General features: G+C 55.3%; 3 protein-coding genes across 3 annotated transcripts; 1 reads left to right on the top strand and 2 right to left on the bottom strand.

Annotated features, from left to right (window-relative positions):
• Window positions 1-22: 22 nt before the first annotated feature.
• On the bottom strand, window positions 23-7,662 carry MRS44_018122 (uncharacterized protein; the record flags this gene model as incomplete). The annotated part of the gene is made up of 8 exons (XM_065616323.1): window positions 23-139; window positions 373-471; window positions 527-920; window positions 967-1,202; window positions 1,301-1,791; window positions 2,235-2,323; window positions 2,386-6,119; window positions 6,220-7,662. 8 exons carry the CDS (start codon window positions 7,660-7,662, stop codon window positions 23-25), a joined length of 6,603 nt encoding a protein of 2,200 aa, XP_065472395.1.
• Window positions 7,663-8,094: 432 nt separating this feature from the next.
• MRS44_018121 (uncharacterized protein) lies at window positions 8,095-9,573 on the bottom strand (the record flags this gene model as incomplete). Its single annotated transcript, XM_065616322.1, has 1 exon — window positions 8,095-9,573. The coding sequence occupies one exon, from the start codon at window positions 9,571-9,573 to the stop codon at window positions 8,095-8,097; it is 1,479 nt and encodes a 492-aa protein (XP_065472394.1).
• A 1,691-nt stretch (window positions 9,574-11,264) lies between these two features.
• Window positions 11,265-16,093, top strand: MRS44_018120 (uncharacterized protein; the record flags this gene model as incomplete). The annotated part of the gene is made up of 2 exons (XM_065616321.1): window positions 11,265-15,290; window positions 15,449-16,093. The coding sequence occupies 2 exons, from the start codon at window positions 11,265-11,267 to the stop codon at window positions 16,091-16,093; spliced, it is 4,671 nt and encodes a 1,556-aa protein (XP_065472393.1).
• Window positions 16,094-16,334: the final 241 nt, after the last annotated feature.

Raw genomic sequence — 16,334 nt, 5'->3', positions numbered from 1 at the left:
CAAGTTAGCCCCCCCAACTTGACTACCGGAACCCTTGGTGGCCGGGAATAAACGCTGGCTTGCCGGCCTTGGTTCGGGAGTGGCACACCAAAGGTCTCGCACGAGAGAATCGTCCAAGTTTCTGAACAGCGACAACGGACTAGAGAGCAACAAGCATGGCATAAGTGCAAGCCACGACTCAGACCGCGGAGACTGCCTAGGCCTGTTAGAAAGCCAATCAAACACAGTGGGGATTCCAACACGTGAGAAATGGGCGGCACGAGGTTGAAGTTGAACATGCAGATTCATCGCCTGGCCAGGCCAGTCGATTCTCTTTTTGTTGCCTTGTTAAGCTATATGAAGCACATACTGCTTATACCACGGCCAAAATACCTCTATCGACCATCTCCTCAGCCGACTCAGCCCCGCCATGATCTGCAGCACACCAAGCGACGTCATGGTCGAGCCAAACGAAGCGCTTGCCCAAAGCTCCTATCCCGGCATCAGTATACATCATGAACAACGGCCGTCACGGTGGGCCACTTACTGTCTCCTCATTCGTTCTCGTCGTCGCAACAAACTTCCACTCGTGTCCCTGCACAATAATGCCTGGAAGGAAGGGCAACCTGCTAATGGCACCGCCCGCTTGGCCCGCCAGCATGGTCCACTGCGCAGCTTGCCAAGAGCACAGCTGCAGGTCAGCCTTCTTAAGGTCTCCGCCGTACTTCTTAGTTTCCACGCTAAGGCATATAGGAAAGCTGCGCAGGGGGTCGAACGCCGTGTGGTTAATAGAGTTTTCTACAACGCTGTCCTGGAGCTGTTGGACGGCTGCATCGGCGCCTGTGTCGAGGTCTAGAGCGGGATTGATGTGCAAGACATAGTCCACCTTTGTCGAGGGAAGCGGGAACTTGTGGAAGCGTGCTATGACGGATGCATTCATGCTGAGCAGGGTTAGCAGTAGAAGCCATGAGGAAAAGAGGAACGCACCAAGGAGAGTACTCTATCAGCGAATCACCTGACCACCAACTCTTGTTGAAAACGGCGTGAAGGAGAGGGGTATGCACCAGATGGTTCCACCCCGTCTCGTCAAATCCCAACGTCTGGCACCGTCCTGCTTGGTCTACTATGCTTTCGGCAGCGGATAAGAGACCCGATGCTGATGCCGGGTCCTGAGGCTCTGGACTAGAGTCATCCGGTGGAATGTATGCAAATGGACGAAGCCGCTGTAATGATCTATCACTGTGTGATCGCTTCTCTCAACTTCTGGCTGGATGAACCACTTAGCATTTGATAGGACATGTTACGTAGAGGTACCGCCCACCTGTAGATAAGCCGGGATAAAACCATAGCACATTCCGATGTCCTCAATCTCTCCCAGCAAGGCCAACAACGCCGGCGGCATATCACGCTGGTTCGGATTTAGCGTCCGAGACGTCAGACTATGAGTTCCGATGCCCTGGATGGGAAAGTTCTTGACGGGCGACGAGCGGCCAGACCGCTGGCTGCTCTGTGAGGACAGATCTGGGATGGAGCTGGCGTTGGAGGCGATCTTAGTTGGCCGGGGGGTGTCGTCGTCGACGGTTGCTATATCGCCGGCTTTGCGCTTTCCTGGCGTCTCTGGTGTCATCCTTCCGGTCACCGATGCTCGAATGAACGGTTTTGTATTGTCTGCAGAGCTGGCAGTCGACCTATCAGGAGACGGGAGGTGATTGCTTCGGTTATGGATCTTTCGCTTCTTGGCTGGCGGCTGGGGCTCGTCGATGAGAGATTGATCGTTTGGCTGAGGAAGACCCTCTAGCCACCGGTTGATTACTGTAAATAACTCAGAAGCCATTCGCGGCGTGCCCCTTGCGATGCCTGATTCGCTAGTGATGCCGATTTATTTGGCGAGGTTGATGATGTGTTGTTGGTTGGGAACGGTTGGTTGGCCGAGAAACTCGGAGAGGGACCACGGTCTATTGTTATTGCGTGCCCGGCACTAAGTGACAGTGAGCGGGTCTGTGCCTCCGCGAGTTGAGCCAATGTGTCACGTGGTGGGCTTCTTATCGCCCTTCGCTTATCTGAGGACCGGCTGGGAAATAACCTGGTCTGACTGGGGCCCCATGTATGTATGTATGTTTTATTACGCCCGGGAGAACTAATCTCATAGGGCCGCTTGATACGCTAAGCCAATTACACTTCCGTCGTGTTGCTCCTGACCACAAAAGAAAGCCCAACTTCTCTCTCCGATTCTTTTTGTTCCAGCCTCGCTTGACTCTGTTTGACAGGCCTGCTTGAAGGCCGATTTCTCCAAGTGTTCAGCATCCTATCCCCAGCAGCTGAAGCATGGTCTATCAACATGAGGCTGTTTAATGTTAGTAGTCAGCTGTAGTGTTGGTGTTTAGTATGTTCTGTTTCCCTTTTCACCTCAGTCTTCCCGTCGCCATTGCAAACTTTACCGCCGCTCGCACCGCCTTCAGGTTAGGTGTCCATTTTGGTCCGTCCGACGCTGACTTTCCACCAAGGAAGTAGGAAAGGTTTCCCATCATGCTTTGTCCAGCTTGTCGCATGACTTCACGCTCCGTCTCCCATCTCGTGCATCGGAACAGAAAGTGTTCCATCGTCTCTGGTGCTCGTCCGCACTCACACATGTCCGATTCGGCGGTTCCTATCTTGCACAGGTAGCTGTTGATCCTCGCCATTCCCGTGCGGAGCTGCGAGAGCACGTCAGCTTCCCGTCTCTTTAGGCCGTCATATAGCGCTTTCGTATGTTCGCCTGGTAGAGCTCGATCGATCCGCTTGGAGTAGCCGCCTACTTTGTCGGGGAGTGCCCGCTGCCGCCGCAATTGCGACGTCGCCAGCCTGGTCCGTGTCGACCGAGCCTGGTACGGCGGCGGCTCTGGGGTGCATCCTGCTTGGGTCGCTTTCTTGGCTTGTCTCTTCGCCTTGCGGCCCATGGCGAAACCGTCGTTTCGGGACGGAGCCCAGATCATCTTGACCCTGTTGTTTCCTCTCGCCAGTCGTTCGATGTGTTCGTAGATCTGTCGGATGGTGGTCTGGCCAGATTGCTGTCGCGGTCGTGCGATCGCTTTCAGTGACGACTGGCAGCTTGATATCACGGTGAGCTCTCGACATTGCAGTCCGTCAGGCATGCATCGTAACGCCATCGCTATTGCCTCCAGTTCGGCCGTGTACGGGTTCTGGTCGTCTCGCGACCCGAGGGTGACCGAGTACCTGGCCACCATCCTACCAACTTGACCAGTTGACTCTTGCGTGACGAAGCCTCCCATAGCTACAAACCCTTCTCTGTCAGAGGCACTGGTCGCGATGACGATATCTTTGGCATCGTTAGCTGCTGCTATCGCCGCCTCACGGTCGGCCTCGCATACCAGTGACACTCGGTTGTGCCACGGCGGTACTGCATAGGCTTGGATCGTTTCCATTCGCTCGATTCCGCTCTTCTCAAATGCAAGTGCCAACCTCTTGAGCGGTGACAAGTATCTCCGGCTCACTGATACTTTGAGCGTTGCGAGCGGATGCGTCTTTGGCAACGTCCGGACGTTGATGTACAGGTTCATGCCGGCTTGGGCGTGTCGTCCGTCTACTGTCTGGATACCGGCCTCCGCTTCCGCGACCGCCCGCGACACTGTCCGAAAGGCTCCCGTGATGGCCTGTGCTCCCATCTTCTGAGCCCTGTTGAGCCAGGTCAGTTCCTTCTCGCCACGTGCGTGCGACCAGACGACCGAGGCGTAGTCCATGGCCGGCGCCACAGCCGTGATGAAGAGCTGCCTAGCCGTGCGTGGGGACAGCATCTTGAGTCTCCTCAGGCACATGGCTACCGAGAGGCCTTTGGTGGCCGCCTTGGCCATGTGTTTCTTGAACCTGAGCTTCGCGTCCATGACCACTCCCAGGATCTTGGCCTCCTGCTTCGGCTTGATCTCCTTCCCTTTGACCATGAACGGCGTGCAGCTGGTACGCTCGGCCACGCGTGTGAAGTGGACGATGGTCGTCTTGTCACATTCAAATGTCGCCCCGCTGCGCTTCTCCCATTCCAGTGCGCGGTCAATAATGGCCTGTATTCCGTCTCTGTTCGCTTCCGCCGTCGGGCCTGTGACCCAGGCTGAGTAGTCGTCGACGAATGCGATCGAGCCTCCCTTTGCGTCTATCTTGCTCTGAACCAGGTCTGCGTTGAAGAAGAGAAAGAGCACGGGCGACAGTGGCGATCCTTGCGGAAGGCCAGCCTGTGGCAGCTCCCGTAGCGCAGAGGTGTAGCCGTTTACCGTGATGGTGGCCGTGCGACTCGAGCAGAATGCGTCTATCCATCTCACCAGCCCCTTAGGGATGCCCCGTGCTTCCAATCTTTGCAACAGTCTGTCCTTGAACACCCCGTTATAGGCCCCCTTGACGTCGAAGCTGACCAGGCTGACCACTTTGCGGTTCCGCCATGCTTTGTAGACCTGTTCCTGGAAGAGCAGCAGCGCCTGCTCTGCCGACCGCCGCTTTCTCGCACCGAAGTGGTTGGTAGGCAGGAGTCCGTATGTTTCGACGGCGTGTGAGATGCGATCCGCCACTACTGCTTCGAGGATCTTGCCTAGCGTCGACAATAGCGAGATCGGCCTCCACGCTTTTGCAATTCTGTAGTCAGCCTTGCCCGGCTTCTTGAGCGGAATGATCTTGGCAGTCCGCCACTGGTCCGGCAGTCGTCCTTCAGCCAGTGATGTATGGAACAGATGTAGTACCCGCTCCTTCACCACCGGCCACAGCTGCTTCCACACCATCGCCGGCAATCCGTCCTCTCCGGGTGCCTTCCAAGCCTTGGCCTCCATGACTTTCTCCTCCACCTCCCCCATCGTCAGGTTCGGCATGGCCACTTCTCTACGATGCGGCCGTGGGCCTTCATCTTCTATGTCGGTCGGTAGTGGTGGGAAGAACGCGTTGAGCAGTTCCTCCGCCTGTTCAGCCTTGTCTTGTGTTGTTGCCCCGTTTGTTCTTTTCAGCGGAGGCACTTTGTCGCCGTTTGTTTCGTCTCCAGGCTTCAGGTACTTGGCAGCTTGCCAGATGTTGGTCCCGTCGGCGAGGAAGTCTTCCCAGTGTGCCTTCTTCTGCCTTCGGATGGCGTCGTGGTACTCCTTGGCTGCTTCTTTGGCTCGGGTTTCCGAATTGTCGATTCGCTGACCAGCCCGACGCCGGGTCCTCGCTAGGTTCCTCCAAAACGTGTAACTTCTTCGGAGCCTTGTGAGATCTGTCGTCCACCATCGCTTCGCGTACGGCGATGGATTTGCTCTTGGGACAAGTTCGTGGATCGTGTCTAGGACCACGTCCATCAACCTGTCAGTCTGTTCTTGAACTCCACCGCCCCACGGGAGTGGTGCCAGCTTGTCCTGCACTTTCGCCCTGATCGCGTTCCATGGTGCGTTCTTGAACAGCAGCCTCGAGCCCGCCATCCTCTCTGGTGTCGTGAGATCAAATTCCGTCTCGATGGCCCTGTGGTCTGATCCATGTTCAGTCGGATGGATCCCGCAGTGAACCATCTCGTCTGCCAGTTCAGCCGATGCGAGCATCAGGTCGATCGTACTCTCCCCACCGGGTCCTTCCCACGTCTTCGTCCCCCGCGGGAGGAGACTGAGTAGGCCGTGCTCGTCCATGAGGTCGATGATCGGGCTCGCTTCGCCTTGCCTCCTGCCTGTCACCTCATCGCCTCCCCAGAGCTGGTCGTGGCGGTTGAAGTCGCCGGCCAGGATAACGTCCGTTCTTTTCCCCGTGCTGTTGCGAAAACTTGTGATTGTCGTGTGCAACTGTCTCATGGTAGTGTGCAAAGCGTCTTCATCTTTTCCTGCCACGTACACTGACACCACCAAGACTTCTCGGTCGGGCCATCTAAGTATCGCCCCGGTCAGGTCAGCCGAAGGGATGGGCACCTGCTCAGTCTCCAGATCGCTGCGTATCCAGAGCATACTCCGGATCGGCCACTGCGTCTCGTGTCTCTTTGATGGTACGAATCTCGTCCAGTTCCTGTGGTGGTTCGGTGTCGTCATCAGCGTCCCCTCGACCTTCAGCGCGTATGGCTCGGCCACCGCCAGTACTGCATAGTCCTGCAAGTCCCTATCGTTCATCATGCTCAGCTGCACCACATCTCTCTTCCGCACGTTGAGCTGTAGGATCTGGAGGTTAGTGGCCATCGGTCATATGCAGTTGTCGCATCCGACAGTTTCGGCTGAGCGACTCGTGTGGCCCTCCACAGAGAATGCACTTTGGCTCGACCGCCTGGCAGTCTCGGTGTCGATGGCCCGTCTCCGCGCACTTGCCGCATCGTTGCGCCTTGCTGCATGCGAAAGCTTTATGGCCAATCTCCCAGCAGTTGTAGCACTGAGCCGGGCCTTGGCGCCGCTCAAAGACGTTGGTGCTGGCCGACTCTCCCGCAAGGTGGAAATACCCCTCTTCAAGCAGCCGTCGCGCATCGCTCGCTTTGGTGACGTAGATCACCATCGAGCCGTACATCTTACCATTCGCCTTGTCGCTGAGCCAGTGCATCTTGGCGATCATCACCTCATTTTCCTTCCCTAGTGCCTCCGCCGCACCCGGCAGCACATTACCGGACGAGTCCAGCACCGCAGTCCTGTTTGCGCCGTCGACCTTGACCGGGTATAGCTGGTCCCTGAGCACTCTGGCGCCCTTGACCACCGTCTTCTCCGCCACCTCTCTGATGAGCTGCACCTCTGCTTCGTCTCGGCACACCACCTTGATGCGGTCTGGATTCCTCGCGTCTTTCACCACGGCTGCGCACCGCCAGCTCTGTTGGCCTTCCCTGACCCGCACCTTCTCTTCGATCGCTTGACGAACTTCTCCAACTTGCACCTTGCCTCTGTCCTCTTCGCTGACCCGCGAAGTGTCGATGGTGCAGAACAAGGTATCTGTGAATGAGGATGGAGTCGTGCGCATGGACGATAGTGTGTGGATATTGCTTGGCTGGCTCGTAGGCGGGGTGCGGGCTACGTCTGCATACGATGGCCGTGGGCTCATCTGAGCACTGCTGGAGATGCTGTCGGCCATCGTGTTTAGCTGTTCCTTCACCTGTTTCATTTCTTCTTTCACTTGCTTCAACTCCTCTGCCGTCTGGGGTTGTGTTCTCCCTAGCTCTTTCATAACTTGCTCTCGCAACTGCTCAAGGTCTCTTGCAGCCTGTTCACGCATGGCTTTGAGCTGCCTGGTGGCTTGTTCGTGCGAGCGTCTGAGCTCGTCCACCTTCTTCGATTCCTCGGCTGCCTGGGCCTTGATCGTCTGGATTTCCTGCTGGAGTTGGCGTATCATCTCCAGCTGTTCGCTCATCATCCGCGTTGCCGTTCGCTGGTTCTCCATCAACGCGTCCCAGAGCCTCTCTAGCATCTTCCTCTGCTCACACATCAAATGGGTCGACGTCTCCTGGAGCATCGCTCGGAACATGATCTGCATGGGCGACGCGTGGTTGCCCGTCGCGCCTTCCGTCATCTGCGAATCTCTGGCCCCGTCGACCAATCCAGTCTCGCCTTCATTTTCACCATCCCGCGGCTGTTGTGGTCCGTTCCTCCTCACTGTATCATTCCTCTTCTCAATCGCCTGTAGCCTTTCCTGTAGTTTTGCAGTCGGCTTCACGGGTCTCGAGGACCGACGCGCCACGGTGATTGAATCTCCACCTCGCACCAGGATCTCGTCAGTAGTCGCGTCCATTTCGCGACACCACGCCCACGGTCGCACCGACCTCTACGTCCCTCAAAAAGATTGTAAAGATTGTAAAGATTTATTTATTTATTTATTTATTTATTCATTACGCCCGGCGGCTTAAACCGAAAGGGCACTAATCACTAATATATCCGTACATTTCTCAAATTGTGTCCTTGTCTCCTTGAGCCCATACCGTGCCCGCTTGTTGCTTGTGTTTCCTTACCTATTCTCTCTCTGCGGATTCCCGTGGTTTGGTAGCGTTATTAACGAACTAGCTTGAAGCCTATTCTCCAAGTGTTCAGTGTCCTATCTACGGCGGCTGAAGCGGTGTTCGCTTTTATTGGCACGGGGTGAGGGTCGAGTGAAGTTGGGAAATAGTTGGTTGGTGGGAAGGGTTTTTGTTTTGGGGGGGTTGGGGGGGGGGTTTCCTCTCCCCGGTTAGCTTGCATCAAGGCGGCCCGTGGCCAATGCAAACCGGATTGTCGCTCGAACAGCTTCCAAGTTTGGCGTCCATTTTTGGTCATCAGATGGTGACTTTCCTCCAAGATAGAAAGAGATGTTGCCTCTCTGCGTATCGGTGCATTGAAGCATCTCTGTCCGGTATGCTGTCCACTTTCGGCATCGGAAGAGGAAATGTTCAACTGTCTCTCTCGCTTGTCCACAATCACACCGGTCCGATGGTACCGCTTTGATGTGGAAGAGATATGCGTTCAATCTCGCTATGCCTGTTCCGAGCTGGGCGAGCACACTAGCTTCTTTCCATGACAGCTGGTCGTAGAGTTGTCTCGTGTGTTTCCGTGGGAGTGCCGCATCGACTCTTTTAGAATGTCTTCCAACCTTGTCTGGCAACGACCCATTGGCGTTGACTTTTGATCGTGCAATCCTGAGCGTTGTCGATTTCATGCCAGGAAACCACTTTTGAGGAATGGCTCCTTGCTGTGTTGCCTTCCATGCCTCTGCCTTGGCCTGCTTCAGAAGCTCGTTTTCATCGCTTGAGGGTAGCCACAGGACCCTTACGACGTTTCCGTCTTCCCGCAGGCCTTCAATGGAATCGTAGATACAGCGTATGTATTCTTGCCCGGACTGCTGACGGGGTTGCTTGAGCGTAAGCGCAGCAGCCTTGTTGCTCGTTAGCAGTGCAAAGCTGCGATATTTCACCCTTGGTGGAGTTCGCCTTAGGGCATACGCCATCGCCGCTAGCTCTCCGCTATATGGGTTCTGTTCTGTTCTCATACCAAGAGTAAATGAGAAGGTCTCGAGCTTTGGGCCGCCTCGCACCGAAAGCGGAATCTGGACTGCTCCACCAACACCCACAACGTCATTTCGCGCAGAGCTGCTCACTGCGATGCGTATGGCCCAGCCTGCTTCCGACTCTCCTGGGGCTGTATCGTCGGTGATGGCCTCCACTCTTTCCTCCCATGGCGCTAGTGCGAATGGTTGAATGGTTTCCAGCTGTTCCATTGGTATATCTCCGAGTGTCGTTGCTACCTGGTAGAGTGGTGACCGGTGAGCCCTTCTGAACGCTCGTATGTGGGATGTCATCCTGCGAAGAGGGTTGGTGCTGGGCAATGCGTGGATATCCGTCCACATCTTGACTGCCCTCCTCCAGAACCGCTGTTGTGCTGAAGCGATATGAGCTTCTGCTTCCGCTACGCTCGTCGCCACTGTACTAAACGTTCCAACGATAGCCTGGGCTCCCGCTCTCTGAACCCTGTTAATTGGTCCCATGATTCTGTCCTGGCACCTGTGCATCCACACATTGGAGGCGTAGTCCACAACCGGGGCTACTGTAGCTGTGAATAGCTGTCTTGCTGTCGCTGGTGATAAGCCTCTTAACCTCTTTAGTTCCATTGCTGCTTTCAGCCCCTTGGATGCTGCCCTGGCGATGTGTTCCTTGTACTTGAGCCCGGCGTCCATGATAACTCCCAGGATCTTGACACAGTCTTTCGGTTGGACTGTCTGCCCCTGATCATAAAGGGCTCTGAGTCGGACTTGGACTCCTTCCGGGTGAAATATATGATAGCAGTCAGGAGAGGAGTAGTAATAGTAGAAGCAGTAGTAGAGAGATGTCTCTAGACGCGATGCGTGCACGGGCCATATTTAAGGTAATTTGATGAAATACAACAAGACGCGACGCGTGCACGGACGACCCAGCAACGTGCACAGACCAGTTTCTGTGTAATTGATCGAATTACCAGCACGACTGCGTACAGTAGGAATTAACTTGGTTGGCACGGACCAACGCGACGCGAAAACGGGCCCCGTTTCGCGACGCGGTTTTAGAGTCAGAAGTGAGAACGGGCCCCGTTTCGATTTTAGAGAACCCCTGTAAGAATAGAGAGTTTTGGTTGGTCCAGAGCTGGAAACGGGCCCCGTTTCAGTCTTTAATACTTGAGTAGGCTAATATTGGACAATAGGTTCCGCGGGGATCATTGATGACGCTAGTCAATTGATGAGAATTTCTAAAGAGTAAAAGAGATCAAGCATTCGTGTGTTCGGGAATATTTGTTCCTGTCTACCGGTATGTCGTTAGAAACGGAGTCCCTGATGCAATAAGTCGAACGCGCGAAGCCGGGAGCATGACCCCAAAGTACCGGCGGCGTTTCATATCCAGACGCACGAACCTGGGGGTGGGGTAGCTTATCTGCGCTAGCCAAATTGGGGAATCGTCACGATCTCTCAAAACTGTACTAATCCAAAAGAGGAAATCGTCACGGTCGAGCGATGACGGCATTGTTTCTTGAGGTTAACAAGCAGCTACAACAGGAATATAGATCTAATCATAAAAAAAAAGGTGTTTTCGTTTTTTTAGTGGCTGAGCTTCCGGAAAGAGTTGCATAAGATAAGGAATCTTGGTTGTAGTGTTGAAAACCTAAGTGCTGGTTCCCCCCTGGAGTTAATTTGAAGACGTTGTCGAGCTTCCGCCGTGGCGCCGCTCCACCGTTACGCAGAGCACTTTTGTCTCTGCCGCCCCGTTGTGGAACATCATTTTTGCTGACTAATTCAGCCCGAAGGGCGTTTTACTCAGTCAGAAAAAAAAGCATAAAACCTTTTCTGATTGGCTAATTGGCATGGCCTGTGCTCAACTCGTGCTGGAATTGGTCGGCTGCCGACGCTCATAACGCCATTACATGAATGCCTCGTCACGAACCCCTGAGCGTTGACTAGGTAACTAGCTACAGAGTACTCCGTAGCTTGGCAAGCTCTCTAAGAGCTTTCGGGTTCTTCGTTCCTTCAATGCAATCATTGTTGAGTTTCTAAGCACGATGCTGGCCGGACAAGTCCTGTGCCTCTTGCTTACACCATCCTTTCCCATCAAGTCTACCAAACCTATCACGTTGCTAACGGTGTCAGGCTCACATATCACCCCGTAGCCGACCTACCTCTCTACATTCCCAGTCGCCTTTCCTCCGGCCAAACAGTGCAGTGGCCTGTTTCTCTGATCATCCAGACCTAATCTAAACACCTTAAAGCAACCTCCCTATCGAATCTGTCACGGTATTGGACTTCTAGGCTGTCGGACAACTCACTTGCACAGGGCGAAGTCTCCCTGCCCAAGTGATATTCAGAAGTCTAGGTGGGTAAGAGGTGGATGTACATGCGGCCAGATGGAGGACGACATACCACAGGCAGTTCGGAACTGCCGTACCTGCAAGCAAGACCTGCCCGAAGTCGAATTTCGAGGCGTCAAGGACCCTACGAAGTTTACAGGACAGTGTAGTAGCTGCAGGGCGCGCCAAAAGGAACGGGCGACCGAATCTCGAGCCGCGGTTGCCGCCATGCGGAACATCGTCTCAGGGCTGTCGCCGCGCAGAACGGCGAAGAGGACCGATTCTCAGGCTCACTTAACGCCTCCACGGCGAAATGCGCCAGCGCCTGTATCCATTAATAGCTCACAACCCCCTGCAACGCCTGCTGTATTCCGTGGTCTGGCGCCCGTCCTCCAGGGACTGCCCAGACCTCTGCTGGACCCCTCTACCTCAAGCGTGGTGGAAGGAGTCCTCCCTATCCCTCCCACCCCCAGCCCGCCAAGAGTAGTTCTGGGCACGCCGATTCCTAGTGACACCGCCCCAACGGCTCCTATTGTGCTAGGCACGCCTGTACCACAGGAATCATTCCCTACCACTGCTTCATTACTGCCACAGGGTCATCGCCGCGGCCGCTATACACGTCAAGGCATCGTGAACCGACGGCCACGGCCGCAGCTTCAAGAACGACAGTTTGATCAGATAGTCGATCCACCTTTTACAGGGGACCTTGATTTGCCTACCCTTAGTGAGGAGGATCAGGCCCTTGTGCGGGAGTTCTATACTGCCCTGAATGACGACAAGATGCATAGTTGCATTCGCTGCCGGGAGCATTGGTTCGATATGAAGAAAAACAGCTTGGGAGTTTGCAGCCGCTGCATCAGTCGAGATAGGGAGAGAACCCCCGATGAGCCCTACTTCTTTAGCGCTGCCAATAGCCTTGACTTCGGGGAAGTCCCCGGTAGTCTACCCAGCCTAACGATGGTTGAGGAGATGCTGATTGCTAGGGTTCACGTACACGTGAAGGTCCTACAGGTACGTGGCTCTCAGTATAAATACCGCGGCCATGTTGCCCACTTCCTTCGCAATGTTGGTAGGCTATTTGAAGAGCTCCCGGTCCTACCTGAAGAGCTAGATATCGTGCTCCTGCGGCCTCCTGACATGGAGGGCGACCCTCACTTCCAGCAGCAGTTTGCTCGCGATTTCCGGGTACGCCGCTCATGCCTGTTGACCTGGCTCCATTACCTACAGCGCCACCACCCGGGCTATCGCGATATCGTTGTGAGGCAGGATCGCTTGCAACGGCTTCCTCTCGACGGCAGCATAGTTGCTTCCGTTGCTAGCCAAGTGGCTGACATACCTGACGGCGAGGCCCCCCAAGGTCCGGTTGAGGAGGATGTAGAAGAGGATCCAGCAGATGCAGATGCATCGGCGATCCCGAATTTGCAGGTCACCGATACCGAATTAAACGCCCTGCAATCCCGATTCCTTCATGGCACCCCTGACCCCGAGCGTATGGCCGATCTTGAGCATATACCGCCTAATGCGCAGGCTCAACACCAGATACCACTACCTTCCATTCGCAGGACTCCTATCAACGAATTCAACCGTTCCCAGCCGCTGATGACGCTCGCGTTCCCCACCCTCTACCCTGACGGCAAGGCCGACTTCGTGGAGCCTCGCCTACGGAGCATCACGTACCAGGACTACCTTGCCCATGCGATGAGATGGCAAGACGGACGTTTTGCCCGGCATAAGACGTGGCCTTTCGTCGCCCTCAACACGCTATTACGTGCGCAGGTCAGAAAGCGGAGCAACTACTCGGTCAAGCAACACGAAGGCCGCCGCCGTCAGCCCCTTACGCGCGCTGACATAGAGGAAGCGATGGCCAAGCCTGACGAGCCAGAGGCTCAGGCCCTGATCCAGTCGATCACGCGCCAAGCGGCCGTAATCAGGGGCACCCGCCCATATTGGTATAGGCAAAGGAAGGAATTGGAGGCATACGCCTTCAATCTAGGCAGGCCTGGCCTTTTCGTCACAGCAAGTGCGGCTGATTACCACTGGGAGTCCCTATATCGTCACATGCCTCGATTCCAGGAGTGGAAAGCGGCTCCTGAGGCGGCGCGGATGGCTCTGTCCCGGCAACTACTGCGAGACAACGCCCATATTGCCGCCTATCACTTCCATAAGCGCTATACGCTCTTTAGGACTATTGTCCTGAAGCAGAAGTTTAACCTAACAGACTTTTGGGGTCGCTACGAGTGGCAGGGCAGGGGCTCCAGTCACCACCATGGCCTATATTGGCTAAGTGGCCACCCGGACTTGGATCCCGATGACAGCCAGTCCCGGGAGCGATTTGCCCGAATCTGGGGATATCACGTATCCGCTGTCAACCCAGAGCCTCAGAGGGTGCAGGCACCTGGGGAAGGGAATCCCTTGATCAGTAATCTATTGGAACGTCCCCTTACCGTCCAGTTCCTGTCGATGGTGGTAAACCGAGTGCAGCGCCATCGCTGCAGCAACTACTGCATGCAGCTCAGCAAGCATACCAAGCAGGTAGAGTGCCGCTTTGGATTTCCTCACGGGCAGCGCCTGCTAGCCTCCCTTGAACAGGTTCCTCATTCTAAGCACTGGAGCTTCAGGGGCGAGCGGAACGATAGCCAGATGAACCACTACAACCGTTTACTTGCCGTCGCGTGGCTAGCCAATACAGATGTGTCACCCTGCACGAGCCTGCAGCAGGTGATCGATTACGCAGCTAAATACTGCTCCAAGTCGGAGAAGAAGAGTGTGTCTTTTGCCCAGATTGGGAAGGCCCTGATGCCCCGGGTCAAGGACCACAACCCGCTGATTTCCTTCACGTCAAAGCTCCTAAATCAGCTAGTCGCTGAGCGAGACTACTCGAAGCAGGAGGTTAGCCACCTGCTCCTCGGCCTGCCGCTACAAGAGGGTTCACGAACCTGCTTACAAATTGATTGCCGTAATCCTGACATGCATTCTCGCTTCCTGCGGATTGACGCCGATGAGGTTGACGAGGCGCCCAACGTCTACGAAAAGTACTGTCAACGCCCCGAAGCCCTAGAGGACCTGACGTATGTTTCCTTTCTCAAGTACTGGAATTTCCACTCTAAGAACCCTTCCAAATGGAAGCAATGGCAGCCAGGCAACGTCAACGGCAGGCCGCGTGTATTGGTCTACTTTCCTCGCTATCAGGCTGATCCAGAAGGCCAACAGTGGCCAGAGTACTGCCGCGTAAAGCTGACATTGAACCACCCACATCGTCGGCATGATGAGCTCCTTATGTTTGACGGCCATCGTTTTAATTCTCACGCTCAGGCCTTCTCCTATTGTTGGCAGCACCACAGTCATGGTGATGACCATTACGGCCGGCCAAAAGAGGCTCAATTGCAACCTCAAGAGGATCAGTACGAGGCTCTGCCAGTAGAGGAAGAATTTGATGACGAAGACTGGATCCGCCTCGCCGCCCTTTTATCTGACAACCCCCTCACCCAGGAAGATCTTGACCTACTTGGCCGCCGCGATATCGATGTCAATTACGACTGGACACGGCATGTGGGCACTTATCCAGAGTTTCGAGACAGCTACTGGAAAGGCGTTATCGCCAGCAACCCTATCGCCAACGATGTGGAGGTTCTTGACCCTCACTGGCGTGACCAGCTCAACCCGCAACAACGGTTAGTGTACGATACCTTCATGGGTCACTTCCAGGCGCAAAATCCCGCTCAGATCCTTCTCCACGTTGACGGCGGTGGTGGCACGGGCAAGTCCTTCCTTATCAAGGTGCTTTCCTCCCATCTTCAGGCGGCTGCGCTGCCCAATCCTAGCCCTATTTGCCGCGTAGCGCCAACAGGCGTTGCGAGTAACCAGATACAGGGCAGCACCATACATTCCCTGCTCCGTCTCCCAGTAGGCGGTGCCTTTACCGAACTTCGCCCAGCTGACGCTGCTGCCCTTCAGTCCCGCCTACGTCACGTCAAATACCTCGTCATTGACGAGAAGAGCATGCTAGGGCTTGAGCAGCTCGGGCGAATTGATTCTCGCCTACGACAGGCCTTTCCACAGCGCAGCCTCGAGTTCTTTGGTGGTGTGAGCGTCTTGCTTGTGGGGGTGATTTCTTCCAGCTACCACCCGTCCGACAAAAGCCGCTGTATTCAACCGCCACCACTGGCCTGTCTTCGTTGGAAAAGAGAGGACAGGTGGCCTACCGGTTGTTTGACCGCACCGTCTTCCTGACGACGGTACAGCGCCAGACTGGTGATGATCAGGCCCGGTTCCGTCAGGCCTTGCAAGAGCTGCGGGAAGTCAAGTTATCTATACCCTCCTGGAACCTCCTCAGCAGTCGGGTGCGGGCCAAGCTAACGCAGAGCGAGGTTGACAGATTCAAGGCTGCTATGCGGGTGTATTCCACAAAGGCCCGGGTCAACGAATACAATTACGAGCATATGGTGCACCTCAACGCCCCGGCAATACAGGTGGAGGCAAAGAACCAGGGCAAAGGCGCGGGGCAGGCGGCAAGCGACAACGCTGGCAATCTATCCAACAAGTTTCCTATTGCTAGAGGCGCCAGGGTAATGCTCACAACTAATTTGTGGCAACCAGCTGGCCTGGTCAATGGCGCCCAGGGTACGATATATGATGTCTCTTGGAATGAAGGCGCCAACCCGTGGCAAGATCCCCCGGACGTCATCATGGTGGACTTCGATACCTATGACGGACCGCCGTATCTGACAACTGACGAGGGCAGGAAAATCGTACCCATCCTTCCCGTCACGCGTGATTTCCTCAGTGGGCAACGAGACCTGCTCTCGCACGCAGTTTCCCCTGATCGTGGCATTTGCCATCACTGTTCACAAATGCCAGAGCCTAACGAAGGATCAGATAGTCGCTGACCTCGCTACACGCGACTTCCAGGCCGGTATTAGTTATGTTGCGGTCTCACGAGTTACCTCATTGCAAGGCCTGCTCCTCGAGGCCCCTTTCGATCGTCAGAACCTCTATAACCACACGCCCACAGAAGGTGTATACGCCTGCGTTTTCTACAAGCCGCGTTCATGGCTAACTGCAGGGTAGGGATGAAGATGCGCCTTGCTGACCAACAACGCCGTCAGGCTCAGCAGCTGATCAATCCGC

The sequence above is a fragment of the Fusarium solani genome, assembly GCF_023522795.1.
Source record: "Fusarium solani strain SB1 chromosome Unknown bctg00000015, whole genome shotgun sequence".
Lineage (NCBI taxonomy): Eukaryota > Fungi > Ascomycota > Sordariomycetes > Hypocreales > Nectriaceae > Fusarium > Fusarium solani.
Note: the sequence above shows the minus strand (reverse complement) of the source record. Positions and strands in the feature narration are given on the sequence as shown.